This window comes from Emys orbicularis, chromosome 4 (genome assembly GCF_028017835.1).
Source record: "Emys orbicularis isolate rEmyOrb1 chromosome 4, rEmyOrb1.hap1, whole genome shotgun sequence".
In the NCBI taxonomy this organism is placed as follows: Eukaryota; Metazoa; Chordata; order Testudines; family Emydidae; genus Emys; species Emys orbicularis.
In genome coordinates, this window is record NC_088686.1 from 145,388,271 (window position 1) to 145,414,883 (window position 26,613).

The window sequence follows — 26,613 nt, forward strand, 5'->3', positions numbered from 1 at the left end:
TCCACATCTTTTGCTTAAGCAGAAAGCAGGGCCGCCCCCAGCAGCCAGAAAAAAAAAAAGCCGCGATCGCAATCTGTGGCGGCAATTCGGCGGGAGGTCCTTCGCTCCGAGCAGGAGTGAGGGACCGTCTGCCGAATTGCTGCCGAATAGCTGCCGAATAGCTGGACTTGCTGCCCCTCTCCGGAGTGGCCGCCCCAAGCACCTGCTTGCCAGGCTGGTGCCTGGAGCCGGCCCTGGCAGAAAGGATGAAGGGGCAGGTGGTTTTAGCCCCAACCTTCCCAGCTGGATTATGACCTGCATATTCATGTGTTAGGATGCCGCTAAATCCATACCACCTTCAAAGGTTTCAGCGCACTCCATAAGAGCACAAGCCCTCTCAATAGCCCTTTTTGAGGAATGTCCCTGTGTTGGACATGTGCAGAGCTGCTCCTTGTTTCTCAGTTCATACTTTCACCAAGCATTATGCCATCTCGACAGCTTCTACTGATGGTGCAGGCTTTGGGAAGGTGTTTCCTACAATCCCTCTTTAAATTGACTCTGAGCCCCTCCTCCATTGTATACTGACTGGCATCCCTACAGAAAATTCTCTGGCTCAAGTGCCTGAGGCATGTGCACACTTAACATGGAATAAATCTGTGCGACACGTCTTGAACAGTTACAGCACAGTTGAGTAACCATTTCCCCACTTATATGTTGTTCTGTCTGCACAACTCTCAAACAACTAGCTGTTTGGGATGCTTACTTGCTTAGTCAAAATAAGCCATGAAACCAGTCCGAGGGAACATCCAAATATGGGCTGTTTAGTAGAGTTTGTGGAAGGTTAGCTGAAACTGCATTGGAGACTAAGAAGATAAAGAAGGGTTCTTTATAGCCATGTTAGAAGGGTGATTTCCTTCTATGATGAGATAACTGGCTCTGTGGATATGGGGAAAGCAGTGGACATGATATATCTTGACTTTAGCAAAGCTTTTGATAGTCTCCCACAGTATTCTTGCCAGCAAGTTAAAGAAGTATGGATTGGATGAATGGATTAATAAGGTGGATAAAAAGCTGGCTAGATTGTCGGCCTCAACGGGTAGTGATCAATGGCTTGATGTCTAATTGGCAGCTGGTATCAAGCGGAGTGCCCCAGGGGTTGGTCCTGGGGCCGGTTTTGTTCAACATCTTCATTAATGATCTGAATGATGGGGTGAATTGCACCCTCAGCAAATTCACAGATGACACTAAGCTGGGGGGAGAGGTAGATAGGCTGGAGGGTAGGGATAGGGTCCAGAGTGACCTAGACAAATTGGAGGATTGGGCCAAAAGAAATCTGATGAGGTTCAGCAAGGACAAATGCAGAATCCTGCACTTAGGAAGGAAGAATCCCATGCACCGCTACAGGTTGGGGACTGACTGGTGAAGCAGCAGTTCTGCAGAGAAGGATTACAGTGGACAAGAAGCTGGATATGAGTCAGTAGTGTGACTTGTTGCCAAGAAGGCTAACGGAATATTGGGCTGCATTAGTAGGAGCATTGCCAGCAGATCGAGGGAAGTGATTATTCTCCTCTATTGGGCACTGGTGAGGCCACATCTGGAGTATTGCATCCAGTTTTGGGCCCCCCACTACAGAAAGGATGTGGACAAATTCGATAGAGACCAGCAGAGGGCAACAAAAATGATTAGGGGCTGGGACATGTGACTTACGAGGAGAGGCTGAGGGAACTGGGCTTGTTTAGTCTGCAGAAGAGAAGAGTGAAGGGGGATTTGATAGCAGCCTTCAACTACCTCAAGGGGAGGGGGGGATCCAAAGAGGATGGAGCTCTGCTGTTCAGTGGTGGCAAATGACAGAACAAGGAGCAATGGTCTCAAATTGCAGTGGGGGAGGTTTAGGTTGGAAATTAGGAAACACTATTTCACTAGGAGGGTGGTGAAGCAGTGGAATGGGTTACCTAGGGAGGTGGTGGAATCTCCATCTTTAGAGGTTTTTAAGGCCCGGCTTGACAAAGCCTTGGCTGGGATGATTTAGTTGGTATTGGTCCTGTTTTGAACAGGGGGTTGGACTAGATGACCTCCTGAGGTCTCTTCCAACCCTAATCTTCTATGATTGCTTATTACAGATGTGAATATGTGCAGGATTAATGGTTTCATGCCTAACCAAGAATAAATGTGCAATTTAGCTTGACCAGGGGTGGCCAACCTGTGGCTACGGAGCCACATGCGGCTCTTCAGAAGTTAATATGCGGCTCCTTGTATAGGCACCGACTCCGGGGCTGGAACTACAGGCGCCAACTTTCCAATGTGCCAGGGGGTGCTCACTGCTCAACCCCTGGCTCTGTCATAGGCCCTTCCCCCACTCCACCCCTTCCCGCCCCCTCCCCTGAGCCTGCCATGCCCTCGCTCCCCCCCCCTCCATAACCTCCTGCATGCCACAAAACAGCTGATCAGAAGGTGCGGGGAGGGAGGGGGAAGCTCTGGGAGCGGAGGGGGAGTGCTGATTGGGGGCGGGTGCTGCTGATGTATTACTGTGGCTCTTTGGAAATGTACATTGGTAAATTCTGGCTCCTTCTCAGGCTCAGGTTGGCCACCCCTGAGCTTGACTTTTATATAGGGTAGCTGTAATGCTACAAGAAGCAGCTGTGGAACGGAGCCATTGTCTGCTCAGTGGAGCATATGGTCTGCTCAAGGAACATCCTCTCAGGCCTTTAGCCATAAGTTCTCTCTGGCAGCAACCTGCATCCCTTCTCTCTCCAGCTTGGGAGATTTAGACTACAGCTCCCCCCTGTCTTTTTTTACCCCTCCTCACTCTCTCACGGTATCTGCAGATGCAATTGTAGGCCCATAAAGCATTTCAAGGCCTCCTCTATGACACAGAGGAGGCTATCATCCATTTTGCCTTTGAATCCATATTTGGGGCACTGTGTTATGATGTGTTCAGTGGTTTGGATGTTCTCACCACAGTCGCATGAAAGGGAGTCTCTGATTTTTCCATTCGTGCATCAAGTACCTGCATCTTGGGTGGTTTGTTCAGGTGCAGTTGAGTATGGTCCAGAGTCTGCGTAGCAGATTGAAATCACAAGGGCGGCATGTGGGGTCAGTGTTAATGTGCTTGTTTAGAACAGTGGATGAGGTCCAGATACTTTGCCATTCCTTGGCTAGATCCAAAGATATGAGGTGGTTGCATGTGGTCCACAGCAGTTGTTGCTATTTCAGGCATGCGGTATGTTGTCCATAACCTGCTGGATGGGAAGTTCCGGGTAGTCTTTGGTGTGTTAAGTTCACGTGCAATGGCTGTATCTCAGTGGATAGCTGGAGGTTCAGTGTTGGCTAATACAGAGAGCCATGGTAGAGGGGTTGATTTTTAAAGTTCCTATGATGATTCACATGGTCTGATTCAGCTGCCCATCCGCAAGTTAGGTGTGGCAGCTTTTTGTCCACATTGGTGCACAGCACTCTGCAACCGAGTACACAAGGACCAATTTGTAGATCCCCAGCTTGTTCCTGCTATTTTTTTTGGACAACGTTGAGGTGAGTCTTTGCTTTGGAGGCTACTTTCTGGATATGGTTATGGAAGGTGAGAGTCAAGAATGATACTGAGACGTTGACTGGGTTGTAACTCAGTTTTATCACAAAACTCGACAGTGGTTTTGTGCGATTCTGCTAAGAGGAAAAGTAGACTACCGATTGGCTTCTCAACTGCTACTTTTGGAAGTACTCCTCCATGATATTAGTGAGATGTGTAAAAGTCACTTCACGTTGTTGACAGCTACAGGCCTGAGTCGCAAGTATCAAATCATCGGCATATGCGAACTTCTATGCCGTCATTTCAAGCACATCATTCCCCTGCAATCCACTGGGTATCCCAAGCGGGTCAGACAAATGTCTAGCCCCTGTGCTACAAGGATAATGATGATAGTTTACCAAAATCCAATAAGCTCTTTCAAAGCAGAGTACATTTATTTAAGGACAAAATCATATGGAGAAAACGTATCAAACAAAGAGGTCTATGTGCATATTAAACATACCAGAATTCACCCATCAGCCCTTTGTGGACCTTGGCAGACTTAAGTCCTTCCATCCCTTCAGCAGGGTTGGGTCCTTCCTTGGACAAATGTCATGTTGAATCAAAATGAAGGTCTCTACCAGTTCAAGATGGCCCCTGACAACCCAAGTTCTTGCCACTTTTTTTCCAGGCCTCCCTGAAAGCAGGTAAAGCCAGCCACCTCCCCTTTCTCCATAGGAAAGGTTTAAAAGGCAGAGCTGTCTACATAACCAGATTTGGGATTTTACATTACATCACCCCCTAGTTAATCTAGTTTCCACAGGAAATCCTTCTAGTGAGCCAGGAACACAAATAAATGTATTGATACATAATGTTATGAATAGTCTCTGGGCTCATATCATCCGGTCCATCTCAATATAATGGTCTCTGATGGTTTGCATGCTGTCAAAGGCTGACTAACTTTCAGATAACATTCATGATGTTACATACAGCAGTCTCAAGATAGGCTTGCGTTCCTCATATGTCTCCATTATTGGTGTATTTTCAATTTTGGCTAATTTAGACATCCCAGGAGATCTCAGGCTGAGATGTGGGATTGAATGGGTTGAAATGAGTAAGGAGTAGACAGGTAAATTTGCAAGCAATCGACATAGAAATGGTGGTTGAAATCCTGTGAGCAGATGAAATCGCCCAAAGAGGGACCAAGAACAGTGTGAAGAGGTGGAACCTGCAAGAGACTCTGCCGAGGCAGCCAGAGGGGAAAGAGCCAGGGGTGACAGTCTTGTAGATGCCAAGGTTAAACAGTCTTGAGAGGATCAACTGGGTCTAACAGGAAGAGGAGGATGAAGCGAAGTACAGGCCTGAGACTGGTCTGAGAAGGAGCAGTTAATAAGCTTGGTTAGAGATGTTAGGATGGAATGAAGGGGACAAACCAGGCTGGAGGGGGTGAAGAATGGTGTTGGAGTGAAGAAACACAAGGCAGGGGTGTGTTGGGAGAACTTACAAACGAAGGGAGGTAGGGGAACAGTTTGGAGGGATAGGTGGGATGAGAGGATGGCTTTTGAGAATGGGGGGAGACCATGGGCCAAGCGAGGGAATAGACACTTACAGGCTCCTAGGGGGTGTGGCACTCCAGGCACGTTGACTTGGCCGAAGATAATCTATCTCGAAAACTACTGTAATACTAATTATTTTGTGTAGGGGTAGATGGCTTCTAGTTCAAAGAGTTAGTTGTTGGCATGGCCGTACGAGTAATATACCTAATGCATGTGGACACTTTTTTCACTGTGCAAACTCAATAGAAATCTTAACGAAAACGAAATGGGTAAAGTATCTTGTCTGTTTCGTAGGTCAGTAGTGTGCTAGGAGGTAGTGCTTGATCCTTCGATGGGAGAGAAAAGGAGCAATCTTGGGACTGGGTCTTTTTAGCATGTTTTGTTGCAAACTAACATTGTAAAATCACTCTAGTTGTCTTGTCGCTTTTGAGGTCTTTCCATGCATGGCGTGGCTTTGTTCAGCACATTCAGATAAGTGGGTTGCTCCTGTATCCTCTTGTAAGTTTCCTTTTTATGCAGAACCTACTCTGAACATGACCCCAAATGGCCCTAAAGAAAGCCCAGGTAAAAGAGAAAACATAAGATAAGAATGGCCATACTGGGTCACACCAATGGTCCATCTAGTATTCTGTTTTTTGACAGTGGCCACTGTGGGTTGATTCAGAGGGAATGAACAGAACATGGCAATTATCAAGAGATTGATTCCCTGTTGCCCAGTCTCCGCTGCTGGCAGGTGTGCTGACACCCAGAGCATGGGGTTGCATCCCTAAGCATCTTGGCTAATAGCCTTTGATGGAACTATCCAACATGAACATAACTAATTCGTTTGTGATCCAAGTTAGACTTTTGGCCTGTCAGCAAGTTCCACAGTGAGAGGTTTAGCACTAACAGAAACATCAGGAAGTATTTCAGTTACTTTCCCAACTTTGCTTCTCATTGGCACTTGTCCTCATGCCTGTCATAGAGTGTCCATGCATCGCATGAGAAATATGAAAGTCAGCTGTCTTAGAGAGAGCTTTCCACCAGCTCTTTTCACTTGTTTCTAATGCCAGACATGTTTCATGTACTCTTCTATGGATTGCTCCCTTGGTCTCCTTTGCCCTGTACATCACCTTTCATGTCACTCTGTATGGTTGCAACAGTCTCTCTGAGCCTGTGCTGCGTTAGATCATAAGCCCTGTGAGGTGGAGGAATGTCCTGTTTTGCACAATGTACTTACCTTACGTTACCATATATGCTCAGGGTGATGTATACATGGTGAATAATGTAAAATTTTAATGTACTGCAGTTTTGTATCAAGGCCATTCAGTGAACTAGCTTCAAGGCTGTAATGAAAACAAGTACTTCCAAATTGTCCCCAGTAAAATCATTTGTGACTTCTCACAAAGGAGTATTCTGTTACAACAGATTACTGAATATCTTTCATAGTTAACTTTTCCCCTTCCTTGTCTGTCCCTATTGCTAGGCATTTGTGATTCTCCTCCAAGATTGAGTTTTGCTGAGCTGCCTGGGGTGGTGAACGATTCCTATCCTGTTGGAACCAAACTGAAATACTCCTGTCGCCCAGGATACATGTTGGGCTCTGGAAAGTCTCCTTATGTTACATGTCTTGCAAATTCAACATGGTCTGTAGACCCTGAGTTTTGTGTAGGTGAGTATCTTTGTTGCTTTTCCATTTCAATTGATGTGCAAGCCATCTTGACACAGTTAGGAATCTCTCTTCTATTGGGTAAGTGGTTCACAGTTCGACACTGGTATCCATAAACACTTTCTAAATACATTTTGGACAGTTTTGTTATTTGTAGTTGACTGTATTTATATTTAAAAAAAAAAAAAAAAAAAAAAAAGGCAGACTGCTTCCCTAATCTGTGTAGACTGCTTTAAGAGCAGCTAAAATACAAAATTCCAGTAACTTCAGCCTTCCATGATGAATACTCTCCTCTTAATCCTATTGAGGAATAGGTTTACCACATTTCTTTCTGGTTTTTAGGCCGTGTGCTGAATACCTGCCTTTCTAGAACATCAATATCTTGTTATGTAGTAGTAGATCTAAACTTAAGAATAATGCAGTTCTTCTCTACCAGAGACCCCATTGTCCACACAATGTTCCTGTGACTGGGAGGTGTTCAGTGCACACCAGTGAAGTTACTGGAATTTGATACTCTACCTACGCTGGTCAGCTTTAAATGGAAGTCTAAAATAAAGGACATCTAAGCTTTAACCCTCTTTAGTTTCCCTAATGACCTTGGTTCTTATCATGTCACATCTTTTAACTTCATTAAAGTGGGTGCCACAGAACACTGGACAACTACAACTTGGTGCGGTTAAATTCATCGTGTTCATAGTATTTCCTGTTGATTAGTATAGGGAGCATCACAAATACTGCAATAAAGTAAAACACTTTGGTGTGGTAAGTGTCTGTCTTTTTTTTTTTTTTTTTTTTTTTTTTTGAAAAATTGTTGCTCTATCCTGATAACGAAATATAGAATTCAGCCATACTGAATTCACTGTACTAAAAGTAAACCCAATATTGAATAATGTGTGTTAGACTTGGTCAAAATACTAATTCATAACTAAACTTAGAGAATACTTCTCTTGGCTTCATTGCTAAGAGTACAATAAGATTTTTGCAAGTTTCCTCATCTCAAGACTATATATGCTATATGCCAGGCAGAAGTCCCTAGTAAATGCAGTACTACAGAAACTAGTAAGGATATCTACAGTTCGATGCTGATGAACCGTAACTCTGCCTTCTTGTGCATATGTTTTAAATTATGATTTAATACTAATGGGACTTTCTTGAATAGCCTTAGACTCACCTACTCCGGCCTGCTGGTTTGAGAAAATACTTTATTTATATTTATAGAGGGCGGGGGCTGATTCAGCAAAGCACTTAGTGCATTCTTCAATCCCAGTGACTTCAGCGGGACTTGTTTTGCTGAATTGATCAGGCCTTAATAAATAGGTCACAATTTTTACATACCTTGTCTGCATTGAGAATTTTCTTTCCCCAGTGCAGTCATAAAGTTAGCATTTTTTATCTTTGCATGGATACAGTATAATAAGAACATAAGAATGGCCGTACTAGGTCAGACCAAAGATCCATCCAGCCCAGTATCCTGTCTACCAACAGTGGCCAATGCCAGGTGCCCCAGAGAGACGGAGGAGGGGTGCCTTGGAGTGTTTGTCCCTTCTTTTTTATAGTGTCAATCCTGCCCCTTGGAAAACATTCCCAGCTGACAAAAAGTCTATAGGGAAATATCTTCCCTGCTGCTTTTCCTCACTTTTTTTTTTTTTTTTTTGGAGTTTTTGTTTTTTCTTCCTGCCCGATGACTGCTTACTGCTTAAATGCAAATTAAGCAGAGCACACGTTCATTTGAGACAGACCAGTTTGCCAACTTGTGCTGTGGTTTGCATACAGGGAAATATTATAACTTCACATACACTGTTGCCATGCATTTTATCAGGACAACATTGACCAGTAAACTATAAATTTTCAAGTACCTCACAAGGCATACTTTGTACAAAGATTATTACAGCAGTCTCCAGGGGGTGGACATGTGTACATTCTCTTACAGTAGGATTTCTTTTGTTCCTAAAGAACTTCAAAACCTTCTCCTTATTGTCTGTAACCATGCCAGTTGTGACTTTCACTGGTGTCTTTCGCACCCCATATCAATTTTTACATTTCATAACTTATGCCATCTGTCCTTTTTTCCATGTATTATGTTGCTTTTTATTTGTAATTGCTGCCAGTTGAGGTCAATGGGCCTACCCACATGAATATGGTTTTGCATATGAGTTTTCAGGATCTGGGTCTTAACATGTACAATATGAATATTTGCACTTGTACTAAATCTGCAAGGGGATCTTAAATCTCTTGATTCAGGATATAAGGCAACCACTGTCTGTGTGGGATTAGGATGCATCATCCCGCTTCCACGTCTCCCCACTACCCATGGGCACGTTAGAAAATTATCCATAATGTGGGTTGTAAGCTTTCCTCTGTAGCCATTGTCGTACAGGACAGAGATTGGACTCTATGGTCATTGGCTTTGATCTGCCATGAAATTTGCTATGTTACGGAGTGCAAATTAGCATATCCCCTTTCTCCCATTAAGGTAATATGAAGTAACGCTAATATTAGCTTTGTTCTCTTCTAGGAAGACCATGTAAACAACTAGAACTACAAAATGGCAGGGTTGATTTAACTGATCGCCTGTTTGGTGCAACAGCAAACTTCTCCTGTAGTGAAGGGTGAGTGGCAAGTTGTTTCTTTTGACTAATTAACAGAACTTTAGACTGGTGTAAAACTGCTGGTGAAGTCTGGCAAAATGAGAGTAGAAAGCCTGCTTAACTTCAAGAACATAAGTGAGTGGTGTGCTATAAATCTGTAGCCATGGGCTGGGCCCTTGTTAAGAATTACACCTGTGATTTTCAAAGGAGTTGAAGGAAGAGAGCCACCCAGCTACGGTTGTCATTCAGTGGGAGATGGGAACCTAAGATCCCAGCCTAGAGTCTTCAGGAGATCATCCAGCAGGGGTTGGGTTATGAGATTGAGTCCCACCTCAGGGGTCATGTGGCACTTACTGACCTGTGCCATCTCTCCCTTGTTACATGGGTTTCTGTCTGGGTGCTGGGAGCTAGTGGCAGAATATTGCCCATAAATGCTGCACCAGGTAGAAGCAGACCTCTTCCTGCTCTACCATAGCAAATATTTGTCTGTCCCTCCCTTATAGCTGTCAGTATTACCCAGGATAGCCTCAAGTGCAGTTCTTGCTTTTGTTCATATGGGTTACGTTGCCAAGCCTTGGGGAATCAAAAATAGCTTGTGGCTTCATTGCACTGAGCAGGTGTGTTTTGGATTTTTGAGGTCTCAAAGTTAAAGGCCAGAAGAGACCACCAGATCATCCAGTCTGACGTCTTGTATATCACAGGGCACCAATGCTTCCCAGGGACCCACATACTAAACTCAACCAAAACTAGTCTAAAATACTTCAGCGCTCAGGTGCTTAAACAATTATGTGCCATGGGCAGAGACTAGGAGGGCTTGAGGTGCACAAATTCCTTGGGCCCCTGTCGTGGCAGGGAAATGTTGAAGTGAGACCGATTGAGATAATCCTGGCAAGTGACCTGCACTCACATTCTACAGAGGAAGGCAAAAAAAAAAAAAAAAACCCAATGTCACTGCCAATCTGACCTGGGGGGAAATTTCTTAACGACCCCACATACTAGAGCCTGAGCATGTGAGCAAGAACCAGCAAGCCGCCAAGCACTGAGGTGAGAGTCCTTGATGCCACCTCAGAGTCCTGGCCTTTCCCATCCAGTGTCCCATCTTCAGCCATGGCCATCCCTGATGGTTCAAAGGAAGGAGATAAAAGAAACCAACTCAGAATACATTGGGTGGGGAATCCCTTCCTGACTGCTGCAGGGAATTGGCTGAAATCCTGAAGCGTGAGCCATTAGGAACATAACACACACACTGGAAACACACCCCAGGGTTGCTGAGCCCTGCCATCACAAGCAACCCCATCATATAATTGCACTCATTAACTTGCCTGGCTCTCTCTCAAACTACATTAGTTGAGTGACTGCTCCTGAGCCTCACCTTTTCGATGGTTAGAAACCTTCTAATTTCCAGCCTGAAGTTGTTTGTTGCCAGTTTTTACCCTTTGTTCTTGTGGCAGCATTGTACTTGGTTTAAATAGCTCTTCACCCTCCCTGCTAGCTGAATGGATTGTGTTGCGTGGACACACAAATGACATGAATGCAGGTGTTGTGTAGGGTTTTGTTTTTCTGTATCACAACTTTAGGTGGCGTGTCCAAGCAGCAGAGATTGGACTTCCAAGGGATGTTTGGGGTGAGGGGAGATGTCAAGGCCCAGTCTCAATTAGATGTATCTGGACGTGGGGAGGTAACTCCCTGGGGCAAGGCTGGCTCTCCGGCTCCACAGAGGTGGGAGTTAAATCCCTTGGCTTATCCTGTAGATTGGTCACTATCCTGCCTTCTGGATGAAGTAGGTTTGATCCTCAGAAATTTCTGAGCTCTTATCAAAGGACTTGGTGATTTTCTGTGCAGTAGCCCATAGGGGTCTCGGGCTTTGGAATTGTGGAGGCCACTGGTTAGATCTTGGACAGTTAAGATGCTTGAATTTTGAATATGGAACAAGGAGATGGCAAGTGGGTGACAACTCAGGGCAGCTGTCTTGTCTCCCATTGCTGCTGTCGGCAGGTTGTCTTAGTTTGTAAAATAGAATTACACCCAATCAGCTGCTTGGCTACCATCTGTTCTCTCTCACTGTTCCCTTCCTTCACAGGAGATTGATTTCTGCAAGTTCTTTCACTTCATTCTAATCGAATGCTTAATGTGTTCTGTAGTGAAGACCAAGTGTAGCTTTGCCAGTATGTTGCAACTTTGTGTGCTGGGTTTAGCTGGACCTTCAGCTAAATGGACTTGGAGATGCAGTGCTTTTGGCTGCCCAGCAGGGGCAGCATTGGTAAAAGTAGGAGAAAAAGTAACAAGAGCTGCTTCAGCTGAGCCAGCCTGACACAACAGGGCAGAGAAGAGGTTTTTAGTTCTTATGCAGAGGAAAGCAGAGTAACTCTAAGGTGCAGAATGTCCGCGGCTCCAACACTTCCTCCTACATGTTAGAAAGCTAGTATGTGAGACAGCCTCCTACTCAGCAAGTCCAAACCCTTTTTCCATGTCAAAGCCCTGTGAACAGTGATCTGTAAAATAACTAGTTTTCTGGGTATTTGAAGAGTTCTGTAGCAGAGGTGGTAGGGCCTTCTGTCACCTACTGGAGATGGGAGTACAAAAATCTCTAATTTAGAAGAGGGGTAATTTATTCCCCGTTGCCGAGGATTAACAAGTATTCCCAAGCATCTGATGAGCATAGCCCAGAAGTGAGGACTCTCTCCTGCTAACGCTTTTGGGAGCTATATCCTCTGGTTTGTAGCTCTTTATTGCCTTTAACTACACAGGGCCTGGTCTTCACGTACAGCAGCGCAGCTCTACTGTTGTATATAAAGCTGCTCCTGTACTGATGGGAGAGTCTCTCCTGTCAGCATAGTTAATCCATCTCTCCAAGAGACAGTAGCTATGTTGGTGGGAGTTCTCCTGTCGACATGGCACTGTCTATGTGGGGGGGTTAGGCCAGTATAAATGTCACTCAAGGGTATGGATTTTTCACACCCCTGAGCAAGGTAGTTGTACCCATATAGATGTGTAATGTAGACATTGCCTTAGGGTATGTCTACACTTGCAGAGTTTTGCACCGTACGTTTCACTGGTGATAGGGAACCGGTGAAAGAAAAGCACTGGTTTGTGTACTCAGGCATCAGAGAGTGATTATACTAGCAGCACTTCATCAACGATGAGAGCAGTGCTGTAGGGCAGCTATCCCACAGTGCAGGTCTCGTGGGATGGGGGCGTGAGCAGAAGGCATTCTGGGTCCCTGCTCAGTGCCCCGTGCTGCCCTGCTTCATGTCCCAGCAGCCCCATTACTTCCCTGTTCCTTTCATGGCATTTTTTTAACCCCCCCACCCCACCCCCCCAGGCTGTCTGGCTGCTTTCCCGCCACATCTATAAGGAAAGGGAGTCCCAAACTTCCTGGGGCTTATAGAGGGAGGGGCTAACATCCGTTAACCTGGCATCAGAGCAGTGGAGATGCTGGCCACAGTGGTCACTTTTGGAACTGTGGGATATCCTCCGGAGGCCAAAAGGTGTTTACACAGGTAGAACGCATCTTCACTTTCATAACAGCGCAAAAAGAACAGTGGAAAGAACTGTCTGTCTCTCGTAAAGGTGGTTTTCTTTTTGCGGTGAAATGTCTTAAGTTTCACCACAAAAAAGGGACATTTTGCCCTTTAAATGGCAAGTGTAGACATAGCCCTAGTGTTCCTTGGTCCTATGGTGTTAGATGTATCCCTTTTTCAATGGTTTGTCTCCATCTACTGGCAGAAAGAAACCATGTTCCATCTTTCTGGATGGTTAACTAGTTCTTTGCTTACATGAGTAACAAACCTGAACCCTTTTTCTTTCTTTAGGTACAGATTAATTGGACCGACTTCTGCCAAATGTGTGGTTGTGGGAAATGGAGTTGATTGGGATAAGGAGCTTCCACATTGCGAAGGTAAACTAATCTATTGGGTTTAAGAACGGTTCACGTCTGGAGATGATGCAACATAGCTGGTGCTTCAGAGGAGTCTCTGTTCTTACTTTGGCATTTAATCCAAATGACAGTTGAGTTGGGGGGAGGAATGAAATTATACTGTGGTTCACCATGGTGTTTGGATGACTCCTACAGAATCAATATAAATATATATTTAAGTCCCTTTAAGATTGTACACCTGGCACTGTTTCATATGCAGAGCCCAACAGGGTTCATGGCTCCTCTTCGCTATTGTATCTGTGTAATCCTGCTGTTCACTAAAGCCTAGTCTATGCTTGCAAGTTAGAGCGCATTAAATCAGCCTCGGGTGCCCTCACTCCTGAGGTGTCCACACTGGCAAGGCACTTAGAGCGCCTGGACTCCGCAGCTGGAACACCCCTGGTAATCCACCTCCACGAGAAGCACAGAGCTTGCTGCACCCTGGCTGAAATGCCAGGCTGTCAGTGTGGAGGACATGTTGCATTACTGCGCTGTGATTGGCCTCCGGAAACGTCCCATAATCCCTTGAAGTCAAGTGCCCACTCTGGTCGTTGTTTTGAATTCAGCTGCAGGCATGTGGATATCCCCTTTCAAAGCTCCATTTCTGACAGCTGGCATGCTTATCTGCTCCAGGACACAAAGCAAACCATTACTGTGGAATGCTCCTGCTGTGGAGGCAGGTGTGTGTGTGTGTGTGTGTGTGTGTGTGTGTGTGTGTGTGTGTGAGAGAGAGAGAGAGAGAGAGAGAGAGAGAGAGAGAGGCAGGGGGTGGGGGCTGATGTCAGGGTTTTCCTCCTTCCCCTTGCCGCTGTCTGAACTTACAAGACAGCATGCTGACACACTCTCTGTCCCCCAAAACACAGTCTCTCCCTCCACATACACACAACACACTCCCCCCTTCCCCACATTTGAAAAGCATGCTGCAGCCACTTTCACACTGGGATAGCTACCACAATGCACTGCTCTCTCTGGCATTGCAAGAGCTGCTAATGTGGCCACGCTACTGCGCTTGCACCCGACAGTGTGAACACACGGCAGCGCTTTCCCTGCTGCTGTCTCTAAGGGCCGGGTTAATTCCTGGCGCTCTACATCGGCAAGTGTAGCCAAGCCCTAAGTAAAAGGCATGATAATGACTTCAAAAAGTTTTTACCCTTCTTAAATCTGACTGTCCACTTAAAATCTGAGGCTCTTTGGGAGTGAATCACAATTAAATTGCCTCTACCTTAATTTGATCTCTTGGATGCTTTCTGGGCTTGGTCTGTCAATCATGCTGCTGCTGCAAGAAATGTCCTAGCTTAGTTTTCTGCTGGTGGAACAACACTACCTCTAGAGATGGCGGGGAAGAGGTTCTGGCTCCCGGAGGCTAACGTTGGGAAGGGGCACGCTCTGTTAAGGTCATCTTCCAGAGCTGGTGTTTTATGGAGCATCCTCCTTGAGCAATGGACGTACTGGATTGGGTCAAGCCTAAAAGCAGAAAAACCTTCAGAATCTGAAAGGGGTCTTGCTTCAAATGTTAAAATGTAATGTTAAGTACCCTTCCAAATGGCTAAATAGCTTTTGGAAGGGATCCGAGACAACTTTTAGTGAAGCCTCCCTTCAGTGTAAACTTTAATTTTCATGTTGACATTCTTTGCTTCAGCAATACCTTGTCATCCACCTCCTGATATCACCCATGGATCCCATACTGGTCAGAGTGAACAACAGTTTCTCTATGGCTCAGCAGTAACTTACAAATGTGACCAGGGCTTCTCTCTTATTGGAGAGGCCTCCATTCATTGTACAACGAAAGATCATGTCGATGGAGAGTGGAGTGGGCCTGCCCCTGAATGCAAAGGTTAGTAGCATCTGTTTTTATCCCCTTCTTATTCTACTATCTCCTCCCAGGAAAAGCTATATTTTGATTGCTAAGTAAACCCATAAACCTGAGGAAATTCAGTTAGTGCTTAGTCCCCCTAAATACGTATCATGAAAACTAGTTACTGTTGGAAAACTAAAGAATGACGGACACTTCATAAATCATTCCTGGAAACAGTTTTGCCTGTAATCCATCCTGTATTTTTTGTCTCTCTTCAGTGTTCAAAGATTGCAGTTAATTCTCATGTCACAAACGGTTGATTTTAGGTGGAGATAAACTCTTGAACTAAGGTTTTGCTTTTATGCCAGTACCCTTCTGTTCAAGTGCTAAAGGGGAGAGAAAGGAGAGAGAGAGCCTTAGAAGCGGGATTGTTTGGGAACCATATTTTTCAGAACTCTCTGGGAGGGCTCCTTGGCAGTGAAGGCTCAGGCTTCTGCGAGTTCATATCACAGCCATAAAGTTCTTAGGAGGGGAAAATAAAGGTCATTGTACAATCCTCATTTGGGCAACGGCAGTGCTCACGCACACTATTGCATTTAGCTAACAATGCATTTATGTACTTGGTATTCAAGCAGCTGCAACAACTTGGTTTTATTCTTGCTGAGTTACCCAGCCTAATGGCTGGGATGGAGGCTTTTTCAGAGGCATTAGGCAGGTTGGTCACCTCACTACTTAATATTAACTCCCCCAAAAGCAGGGAAGTTCAGTTCCAGAATGTCATTGTATGTAGATCACTTATAGCTTGACCCAAATTACTGATGCAGTTCACTGGAGGGGGCTGGGGGGGGGGAAGAGATGGGCCTGATAGCCATACAGTTGGGTGCTGTGCTGTATGTAGACTAACATCTTTTTAAAGGGAAAGATTGAAAGTTTGTGTAACTTTATTTCAAAATACGTTTTCATATCTGCTGTAGTCAAGTATCGAGGCTTTTTCTTCATTCCTCTAACTGCTTCCTGTGCAAAACATTCTTATGCTGGTACTTTTAATTTTTCAGTGGTCAGGTGTCCAGAGCCTGAAGTCAAAAATGGGAAAAAGCAATCTGGGTTTGGACCTGACTATTCATATGGAAACACCGTAATATTTGAATGCGATTCTGGCTACACTCTGAATGGTAGCAGTTCAGTTAAATGTGAAGCTAACAATTCATGGGTTCCATCTTTGCCCACCTGTCTACGTAAGTATAAGCAGTTGTGTTGAGTCTTTTATTTGCTAATGTTTAGGAAGCTTATTGCTTTTGAGTAGCCATGTTAGAATGATGTCAAGTTTGAGTGTCTGTGTCCCCTTTTTGTCATAGGCATAACACCTACTACACCTACAACTTCCCCTCCAGGAGGAACAAAAGATACTTCTGGTGAGTTGGAAGAACTTTTGGCTATTTAAAGCTTCCAGACATTTAGCATGTAGTTTCTACAAGACTGAAAATGGAAGTGTGAATTTCACAAAGTACATTTCATCTCTAAGTTCTGGAATTTTGTCATTCACAATCGCTACTATAAGCATTGTTCTCCCTCAGGTTTTAGAGCACAACCTATTTATTCTTCTACCCTTCCTTGCATCCTCTTCTCAAATACACTTGAAACAGCTTGCTAGCTGTCCTGAGCTGTGAGCATGTGTAACTTTCCTCATGAGGGCCCATAGGGTGAAGCATTCAGGAGAGGTTTAGCAGCTCCCACCTGAGGTTAGTGATGCATTCGAACAACAAGGAAATGGTACCCATTGGAGCCGTGCATGTGCCCTGAGCTGCCTCATTCCCCTACCAAGCTGCCCTAGCTCCCGTCAGCTATTTCTCACTGCCTATGGTGAGTAGTCAGTCTCCAGTGAGCTCTGCACACAGGATTTTTCCTCTAATGAATTTGTAGCACTCACTGTCCTGTTAGGATTATTTTCTTAAACATTTTCTTGGTTTCTCATCCAGGCAGTTGCTTAGAACTGGAGTGTTAGCATGCAGAAGTCACCCAGTGTTTTGCACTGTTGCATTGGCAGGCTAGCAATACCCATTAGTTATCCATCTTCCCGGCACTTGAAGTATCTGGGAGGGGGTCATATCAGAGAAAAGTGCCAGATATGTAGGGCCTTCAAAAAGAGGACCCAAAAAGATAGAGGTGAGGTTACTAGACTTCCTTATGAGTAGTCCTTTGAGACCTGCCCTGGCTCAAAGTTCTCTGGTACTGTTACAGCCCAGAGAGTTGGTGACTCCAGTACCAGCCACTGTGCTGTTGAGACCAGTACATCTATTATTTTGGGCTGGGAATCACCTCCACTTTGACACGGCTGCTCCCAGAGGTTCAATCAGCATTGTTGGTACCGAAGACATTAGACGCATATGCTGCAGCTTAAGATCTCCTGTGCTAGTTGGTGCCAGATGCTCTGTGCCTCCAGACTGCTGTGCAGGTTGCTGCATCAGTCCTATCCACAGTGCTTGCCTGGGCACTGGCCTCGATACCATCTCTGGTACAATTGGCCCTGGCAATATTTGCCTAGGTCTGATCAATGGAGAGACCACCATTACTCTGCTAGCTTCCAGTTCCTCCGTAGGTACTGGGGCACAGGCACTGGTCTCGCTCTGTCTCCAGTGACTGCTCCTGTTACTGCACCACCATGGCCAACTGATTATTCCTTCTCACCATCTCAATCCCGGGTTGTTTCATGGCTTGCCTTCAATGTATAGGAGGCCTTGAGTCTCTCCCACTCCTTCAAGGATGTATTCTTGATCTTTTCAGAGGCATGGCTATAGAAGCAGGTGAAGAGAGAGCCTGTCTTAGATCTGTGAAAGCTGAACAACTTCATAAAGAAAATGAAGTTTCACACTTTCCTGGCTTCCAGCATGCTTCCCCTAGATCCTGATTAGTATGTTGCTTTTAACGTACAGGATGTCTGTTCCATTTGGCTAGCCAGGCTGATCACAGCAGTTTCCTCACATTTATAGTAGGAGGCAAACACTGCCAGTTTTTCAGTCCTCCCTTTTGGCCTGTCTTCAGCCCCCAGGATCTTTACAAAATGCATAGCAGGAGTCTTGGCCTGCCTCAGGAGAATCAATGTCCAGATATTGCTGTATTTGGACAATTGGTTGATTTGAGGCTATTTCAGACAACCTAAGACAGATCCAGTTGCTCTTTGACATCTTGGGCCTCTTGATGACCAAGAGTGAATCTATCCTTTCTCTGGTGCAAAGAATAGTGTTCTTGGGGGGAGATTCTCAATTGGCAACAGCCTATCTACCCCGGCCAGATTTCAAGGAATTTTTAGATGTGTGTACACACACACACACACACACACACACACACACACCCCACTCTAAGACTTTGCCTATGATTGCTGGGACATATGGTGGATTCAAGAGTCCTATTGGAGAACACCACGGCAGGCTTTTACCTAAATGAACAAGGGTATGCCGGGGTCACCCAGCAATTCCAGAAAGAAGTCAGTCTTTGGAATTTTGTGAGTCCAGAATGCAGTAGCATTCAACATGTCCCATCTTCTTGGGATACAGAATTCCCTGGCAGAACTCCTTACCAGATCAATCAGGATTGATCGCAAATGGTCTGAAGACTAAGAGATCAATATTCCTGTCTTATGTGGGAGTTCCCCATGTACTGCAGAACAGGAAGTGCTATCAGTTCTGTTCCTGAGTGAGTTACGGTCTGGGATCTCTCTCAGATGCATTTCTGCTCCCAGGGAACATCCAATGTGCTGTATTTACTTCTACAGCCTCTTGCATCTGAACTCTCTCAACCAGACCATTGGCTTGCCTTTTATTTGGATAAGACTTCACATCTTTTGCGTAAGCAGAAAGGATGAAGGGGCAGGCAGTTTTAGCCCCAACCATCCCTAACTGGATTACAACCTGCATGTTCATGTGTTAGGATGCTGCTAAATCCATACCACCTTCAAAGGTTTCAGCGCACTCCATAAGAGCACAAGCCCTCTCAATAGCCCTTTTTGAGGAATGTCCCTGTGTTGGACATGTGCAGAGCTGCTCCTTGTTTCTCAGTTCATACGTTCACCAAGCATTATGCCATCACGACAGCTTCTACTGATGGTGCAGGCTTTGGGAAGGTGTTTCCTACAATCCCTCTTTAAATTGACTCTGAGCCCCTCCTCCATTATATACTGACTGGCATCCCTACAGAAAATTCTCTGGCTCAAGTGCCTGAGGCATGTGCACACTTAACATGGAATAAACATGTGCGACACGTCTTGAACAGTTACAGCACAGTTGAGTAACCATTTCCCCACTTATATGTTGTTCTGTCTGCACAAACTCTCAAGCAACTAGCTGTTTGGGATGCTTACTTGCTTAGTCAAAATAAGCCATGAAACCAGTCTGAGGGAACATCCAAAAATGGTCTGTTTAGTAGAGTTTGTGGAAGGCTAGCTGAAACTGCATTGGAAACTAAGAAGACATTCGATGGCTATAAAGAAAGGGTTCTTTGTAGCCATGATAGAAGGGTGATCGCCTTCTAGGATGAGATAACTGGCTATGTGGATATGGGGAAAGCATGATATATCTTGACTTTAGCAAAGCTTTTGACAGTCTCTCACAGTATTCTTGCCAGCAAGTTAAAGAAGTATGGTTTGGATGAATGGACTATAAGGTGGATAGAAAGCTGGCGAGATCGTCTGGCTCAATGGGTAGTGATCAACAGCTCGATGTCTAGTTGGCAGACTGTATCAAGCGGAGTGCCCCACGGGTTGGTCCTGGGGCCGGTTTTGTTCAACATCTTCATTAATGATCTGGAGGATGGCGTGGATTGCATCCTCAGCAAGTTTGCAGATGACACTAAACTGGGAGTAGTGGTAGATACACTGGAGGGTAGGGATAGGATACAGAGGGACCTAGACAAATTAGAGGATTGGGCCAAAAGAAATCTGATGAGGTTCAACAAGGACAAGTGCAGAGTCCTACACTTAGGAAGGAAGAATCCCATGCACCGCTACAGGCTGGGAACCGACTGGCTAAGCAGCAGGTCTGCAGAAAAGGACCTGGGGATTACAAGGGATGAAAAATTGGATATGAGTCAGCAGTGTGCCCTTGTTGCCAAGAAGGCTAAGGCATATTGGGCTGCATTAGTAGGAGCATTGCCAGCAGATCAAGGGAAGTGATTATTCCCCTCTATTGGGCACTGGTGAGGTCACATCTGGAGTATTGCGTCCCGTTTTGGGCCCCCCACTACAGAAAGGATGTGGACAAATTGGAGAGTCCAGCGGAGGGCAACAAAGATGATTAGGGCTGGGGCACATGACTTACGAGGAGAGGCTGAGGGAACTGGGCTTGTTTAGTCTGCAGAAGAGAAGAGTGAGGGGGGATTTGATAGCAGCCTTCAACTACCCGAAGGGGGGGATCCAACGAGGATGGAGCTTGGCTGTTCTCAGTGGTGGCAGATGACAGAACAAGGAGCAATGGTCTCAAGTTGCAATGGGGGAGGTCTAGGTTGGATATTAGGAAACACTATTTCACTAGGAGGGTGGTGAAGCACTGGAATGGGTTACCTAGGTAGGTGGTGGAATCTCCAGCCTTAGAGATTTTTAAGGCCCGGCTTGACAAAGCCATGGCTGGGATGATTTAGTTGGTGTTGGTCCTGCTTTGAGCAGGGGGTTGGACTAGATGACCTCCTGAGGTCTCTTGTAACCCTAATCGTCTATGCTTCTATGATTAATGGTTTCATGCCTAACCAAGAATAAATGTGCATTTTAGCTTGACCAGGGGTGGCCAACCTGTGGCTCCGGAGCCACATGCGGCTATTCAGAAGTTAATATGCGGCTCCTTGTATAGGCACTGACTCTGGGGCTGGAGCTACAGGCGCCAACTTTCCAACGTGCCGGGGGCTGCTCACTGCTCAACCCCTGGCTCTGTCATAGGCCCTGCCTCCACTCCACCCCTTCCCACCCCCTCCCCTGAGCCTGCCGTGCCCTCGCTCCTTCCCCCTCCACAGCCTCCTGCACGCCACAAAACAGCTGATCAGAAGGTGCGGGGAGGGAGGGGGAGGCTCTGGGAGCAGAGGGAGAGTGCTAATGGGGGGGACGCTGCTGATGTATTACTGTGGCTCTTTGGAAATGTACATTGGTAAATTCTGGCTCCTTCTCAGGCTCAGGTTGGCCACCCCTGAGCTTGATTTTTATATAGGGTAGCTGTAATGCTACAAGAAGCAGCTGTAGAATGGAGCCATTGTTCGCTTATGTTTTGGCTTAACTCATTTTGTGCTGCTAACTGGGTTCTCTGAACTAATTATGTGGGATCTCAGAATTGTTTATAGTGTACTTAATCTTTATTGGTCTAATTGCACAGTTGAAAGAATGAGTTATTGACTCCAAGCATGATGCGCACCTAGCACCTGAAAATATTTGTACATATTTTTCTTTGTACAGGATCAACTGCAAAACCCACAGAAAAAACTACTGAAAATGCCCCAGGTAAAAACAGACTCTTAAAATCTCTCTAAACTTTGGTCCATGGGAAAGTGTTAATGCCGTCATTCTTATCTCTATCTTTAGTCTGGGTAACTTAAGAGCTGTGGGTTTGATTTTGAGTTTTATACTTGATTGGTTTTCTTTGTTATCTGAATGCAGAGTTGATGGAATGAATGAGTTATTGACTCCAAGGATGCACCTAGAACCTGAAAATATTTGTATGTATTTTTCTTTGTACAGGATCAACTGCAAAACCCACAGAAGAAACCACTAAAAATACCCCGGGTAAAAACAGACTCTTAAAATCTTTCAACTTTATGTTGTAAAGTGTTAATTCTCTAGTTTTGTTGTCACCGTTTTGAAGTAACTGCATCTTTGACCCCCTCTCCCGCTTATGGTCTGCTCAAGGAACATCCTCTCGGGTCTCTAGCCATAAGTTCTCTCTGGCAGCAACCTGCATCCCTTCTCTCTCCAGCTTGGGAGATTTTAGGCTACAGCTCTTTTCTCTCTCCCCCCTCTCCCCCCACAAATTTTTTTTCCCCCTCCTCACTCTCTCACGGTATCTGCAGATGCAATTGTAGGCCCATAAAGCATTTCAAGGCTTCCTCTGTGTCACAGAGGAGGCTATCATCCATTTCACCTTTGAATCCATATTTAAGGCACTGTTATAATGTGTTCAGTGGTTGGGATGTTCTCACCACAGTCGCATGAAAGGGAGTCTCTGATTTTTCCATTTCTGCATCGAGTACCTGCATCTTGGATGGTTTGTTCAGGTGCAGTTGAGTATGGTCCAGAGTCTGCGTAGCAGGTTGAAACCACAAGGGCGGCTTGTTGGGTTAGTGTTAATGTGCTTGTTTGGAACAGTGGATAAGGTCTAGATACTTTGCCATTCCTTGGCTAGATCCAAAGATATGAGGTGGTCGCATGTGGTCCACAGCAGTTGTTGCTATTTCAGGCATGCGGTATGTTGTCCATAACCTGCTGGATGGGAAGTTCCGGGTAGTCTTTGGTATGTTAAGTTCACATGCGATGGCTGTATGTGTGGATAGCTGGAGGTTCAGTGTTGGCTAATACAGAGAGCCATTGTAGAAGAGTTGATTTTTAAAGTTCCTATGATGATTCACATGGACTGATTCAGCTGCCCATCTGCAAGTTAGGTGTGGCAGCTTTTTGTCCTCATTGGTGCACAGCACTCTGCAACCGAATACACAAGGACCAATTTGTAGATCCCCCAGCTTGTTCCTGCTATTTTTTTTGGACAGTGTTGAGGTGAGTCTTTGCTTTGGAGGCTACTTTCTGGATATGGTTATGGAAGGTGAGTGTGCAGTCAAGAATGATACTGAGACGTTGACTTTGGGTTGTAACTCAGTTTTACCACAAAACTGGACAGTGGTTTTGTGCGATTCTGCTAAGGGAAAAAGTAGACTAACGATTGGCTTTTCCTCCATGATCTTAAAGTCAGATGTGTAAAAGTCACTTCACGTTGTTGACAGCTACAGGCCTGAGTCGCAAGTATCAAATCATCGGCATATGCGAACTTCTATGCCGTCATTTCAAGCACATCATTCCCCTGCAATCCACTGAGTATCCCAAGCGGGTCAGACAAATGTCTAGCCTCCGTGCTACAAGGATAGTGATAGTAGTTTATCAAAATCCAATTAGCTCTTTCAAAGCAGAGTACATTTATTTAAGGACAAAATCATATGGAGAAAACATATCAAACAAAGAGGTCTATGTGCATATTAAACATACCAGAATTCACCTATCAGCCCTTTGTGGACCTTGGCAGACTTGAGTCCTTCCATCCCTTCAGCAGGGCTGGGTCCTCCCTTGGACAGCTGTCATGTCCATTTGTTGAATCAAAATGAAGGTCTCTACCAGTTCAAGATGGCCCCTGACAACCCAAGTTCTTGCCTCTTTTTTTTTTTTCTCCAGGCCTCCCTGAAAGCAGGTAAAGCCAGCCACCTCCCCTTTCTCCACAGGAAAGGTTTAAAAGGCAGAGCTGTCTACATAACCAGATTTGGTATTTTACATTACATCACCCCCTAGCTAATCCAGTTTCCACAGGAAATCCTTCTAGTGAGCCAGGAACACAAATACATGTATTGATACATAATGTTATGAATAGTCTGTGGGCTCATATCATCCGGTCCATCTCAATATAATGGTCTCTGATGGTTTGCATGCTGTCAAAGGCTGACTGAAACTTTCAGGTAACATTCATGATGTTACATACAGCAGTCTCAAGATAGCCCTGCATTCCTCATATGTCACCATTATTGGTGTATTTTAAATGTTGGCTAATTTAGACATCCCAGGAGATCTCAGGCTGAGATGTGGGATTGAATGGGTGGAGATGGGTAAGGAGTAGACAGGTAAATTTGCAAGCAATCGACATAGAAATGGTGGTTGAAATCCTGTGAGCAGATGAAATCGCCCAAAGAGGGACCAAGAACAGTGTGAAGAGGTGGAACCTGCAAGAGACTCTGCCGAGGCAGCCAGAGGGGAAAGAGCCAGGGGTGACAGTCTTGTAGATGCCCAGGTTAAACAGTCTTGAGAGGATCAACTGGGTCTAACAGGAAGAGGAGGATGGAGTGAAGTACAGGCCTGAGACAGGTCTGAGAAGGAGCAGTTAAAAAGCTTGGTTAGAGAAGTTGGGATGGAATGAAGGGGACAAACCAGGCTGGAGGGGGTGAAGGATGGTTTTGGAGTGAAGAAACACAAGGCAGGGGTGTGTTGGGAGAACTTACAAATGAAGGGAGGTAGGGGAACAATTTGGAGGGATAGGTGGGATGAGAGGATGGCTTTTGAGAATGGGGGGAGACCATGTACCAAGCGAGGGAATAGACACTTACAGGCTCCTAGGGGGTGTGGCACTCCAGGCATGTTGACTTGTCCGAAGATAATCCATCTCGAAAATCGTACTATAATACTAATTATTTTGTGTAGGGGAGATGGCTTCTGGTTCAAAGAGTGAGTTGTTGGCATGGCCGTACGAGTAATATACCTAATGCATGCGGACACTTTTTTTTTCACTGTGCAAACGCAACAGAAATCTTAAGGAAAACGAAATGGGCAAAAGAGCTTGTCTGTGTTTCGTAGGTCAGTAGTGTGTTAGGAGGTAGTGCTTGATCCTTCAATGGGAGAGAAAAGGAGCAATCTTGGGACTGGGTCTTTTTAGCATGTTTTGTTGCAAACTAACATTGTAAAATCACTCTAGTTGTTTTGTCGCCTTGTTGCCATGCATGGTGTGGCTTTGTTCAGCACATTCAGATAAGTGGGTTGCTCCTGTATCCTCTTGTAAGTCTCCTTTTTATGCAGAACCTACTCTGAACACAACCCCAAATGGCCCTAAAGAAAGCCCAGGTAAACCTGATGACTATAAAGGGAGCGAAAAACCACTGTGATCAGATACCTAGAATCTTCATGGTGGATAGTGGAGGCTTTGGTTTACACATACTTCAATTTGTGTTTCATAATATGTAAACAAGTACAGTTTTGGTCCCCTGAATGCCCCATATGCTCAGGTGTGAATTATAAGCCTGAGACTGGAATTATATTTCTATACCTCTGTAGTAGTCTTGTCTCCCACCCAGAACTCTCTCTTCCTTCATTCCCTTTTTTCCCCCACTGGTCTGTGTATGGTAATACCCACCTGCTGATGCCCACTCACTCAATATATCTATATAAAATGCCAGCTGTATGAAACTGTCAATCTGAATTCCGCAAAGTAATGGCACAAGCAACTACAGGCTTAACTGGTAGTCAAGTGTCAAACTACACTCCGATGAGATGTCTACTCAGTTCACTTTTTGTTCTGTACGTAATGGTTAGGCTTGAGTTGACTGATCCTCTGGTAATGACAGCAGGAGTATCAAAATAAAAATACCACTTTTCTCTTGTTTCTACTTCTCTACTCCCAAATAAGAACAGGTTGGCAGATAACCTGATGTCACTAATCCTGTGGCTACATGTTGAGGCATGTTTTGTGGTAGCTGATCCAAACACTCCACCTCTAGTGACTTTCGCTGTAGATAAAAATATGGCTGACCAGTGCAGAATTTGTGTGCAGTGTTTTGTTGTAGCAACGTTGGTCCCAGGCTATTAGAGACAGGGTGGGTGAGGTAATATCTTTTATTGGATTAACTTCTGTTGGTGAGAGAGACAAGCTTTCAAGCTTCCCCAGAGCTGTTCTTCAGGTCAGTGCAGAATTTGGCAGATGAGATCCTGACAGTGTCTGGAGGGGAGGGCCCTCTGGTCTCAGAAGGCTGCGCAAGAATTCTGCAAATGAGAGCATTCATTCATAATGGAGGAAATCTTTATAGAGGATTTGCCCTGTCAATTCTCAGGTCTGTCATCATGTCTCTATTATAATGTACAAGTAATAGAATACCCGGAAAAGCTGCCTTTCTTCTTTCAATATTGGATTATCTAGGGGTCAGATCATGGTTTCCAATATGTCTTATAAATTCTGTAATTTGCATGATGGTATTAATTAGAGTCTATTTGTTTAATTTAGGGTGTGGCTTCAGGTATTGAATGTTGCACCAATATGCATCAATGGATTCCTGTAGTTAGCTGGCATTCATATAACTTCACACTTCAGCTCACCTTGCATTTTTTCTTTCTAGGGTCAAACACTGGTACCATGATTGCTATTGGTAAGTAACTTAAAATTTAAAAAATAATTCAATGCACAGACTTTACGTAGTAAGATCCAGTAATAGCGTAAAATATTTAATGTTCCACTATCTTCATCTCATACAATTTTTTTCCCCCGCTGCTTCACTACATGAGGAATCTACTCCGGGCAGCTAGTTTTTCTGTTACTGTATTACAGGGGTCGGCAACCTTTCAGAAGTAGTGTGCCGAGTCTTCATTTATTCACTCTAACTTAAGGTTTCACGTGCCAGTAATACATTTGAACGTTTTTAGAAGGTCTCTTTCTAGAAGTCTATAATATATAACTAAACTATTGTTGGATGTAAAGTAAATAAGGTTTTAAAAATGTTTAAGAAGCTTCATTTAAAATTAAATTAAAATGCAGAGCCCCCCGGACCGGTGGCCAGGACCCAGGCAGTGTGAGTGCCACTGAAAATCAGCTTGTGCGCTGCCTTCAGCACGCGTGCCATAGGTTGCCTACCCCTGCTGTTTTATGTC

General features: G+C 45.0%; 1 protein-coding gene across 1 annotated transcript in view; it reads left to right on the forward strand.

The window, feature by feature from the left end:
- The window catches only part of LOC135877902 (complement decay-accelerating factor-like), a 159,215-nt gene extending 142,815 nt beyond the window's left edge, over positions 1-16,400 (forward strand). The window contains exons 5-6 of the mRNA XM_065403426.1: positions 9,201-9,294; positions 16,340-16,400. Of these exons, the coding sequence (XP_065259498.1) occupies positions 9,201-9,294; positions 16,340-16,400 (155 nt within the window). The remainder of the gene's footprint in view (positions 1-9,200; positions 9,295-16,339) is intronic.
- Positions 16,401-26,613: the final 10,213 nt, after the last annotated feature.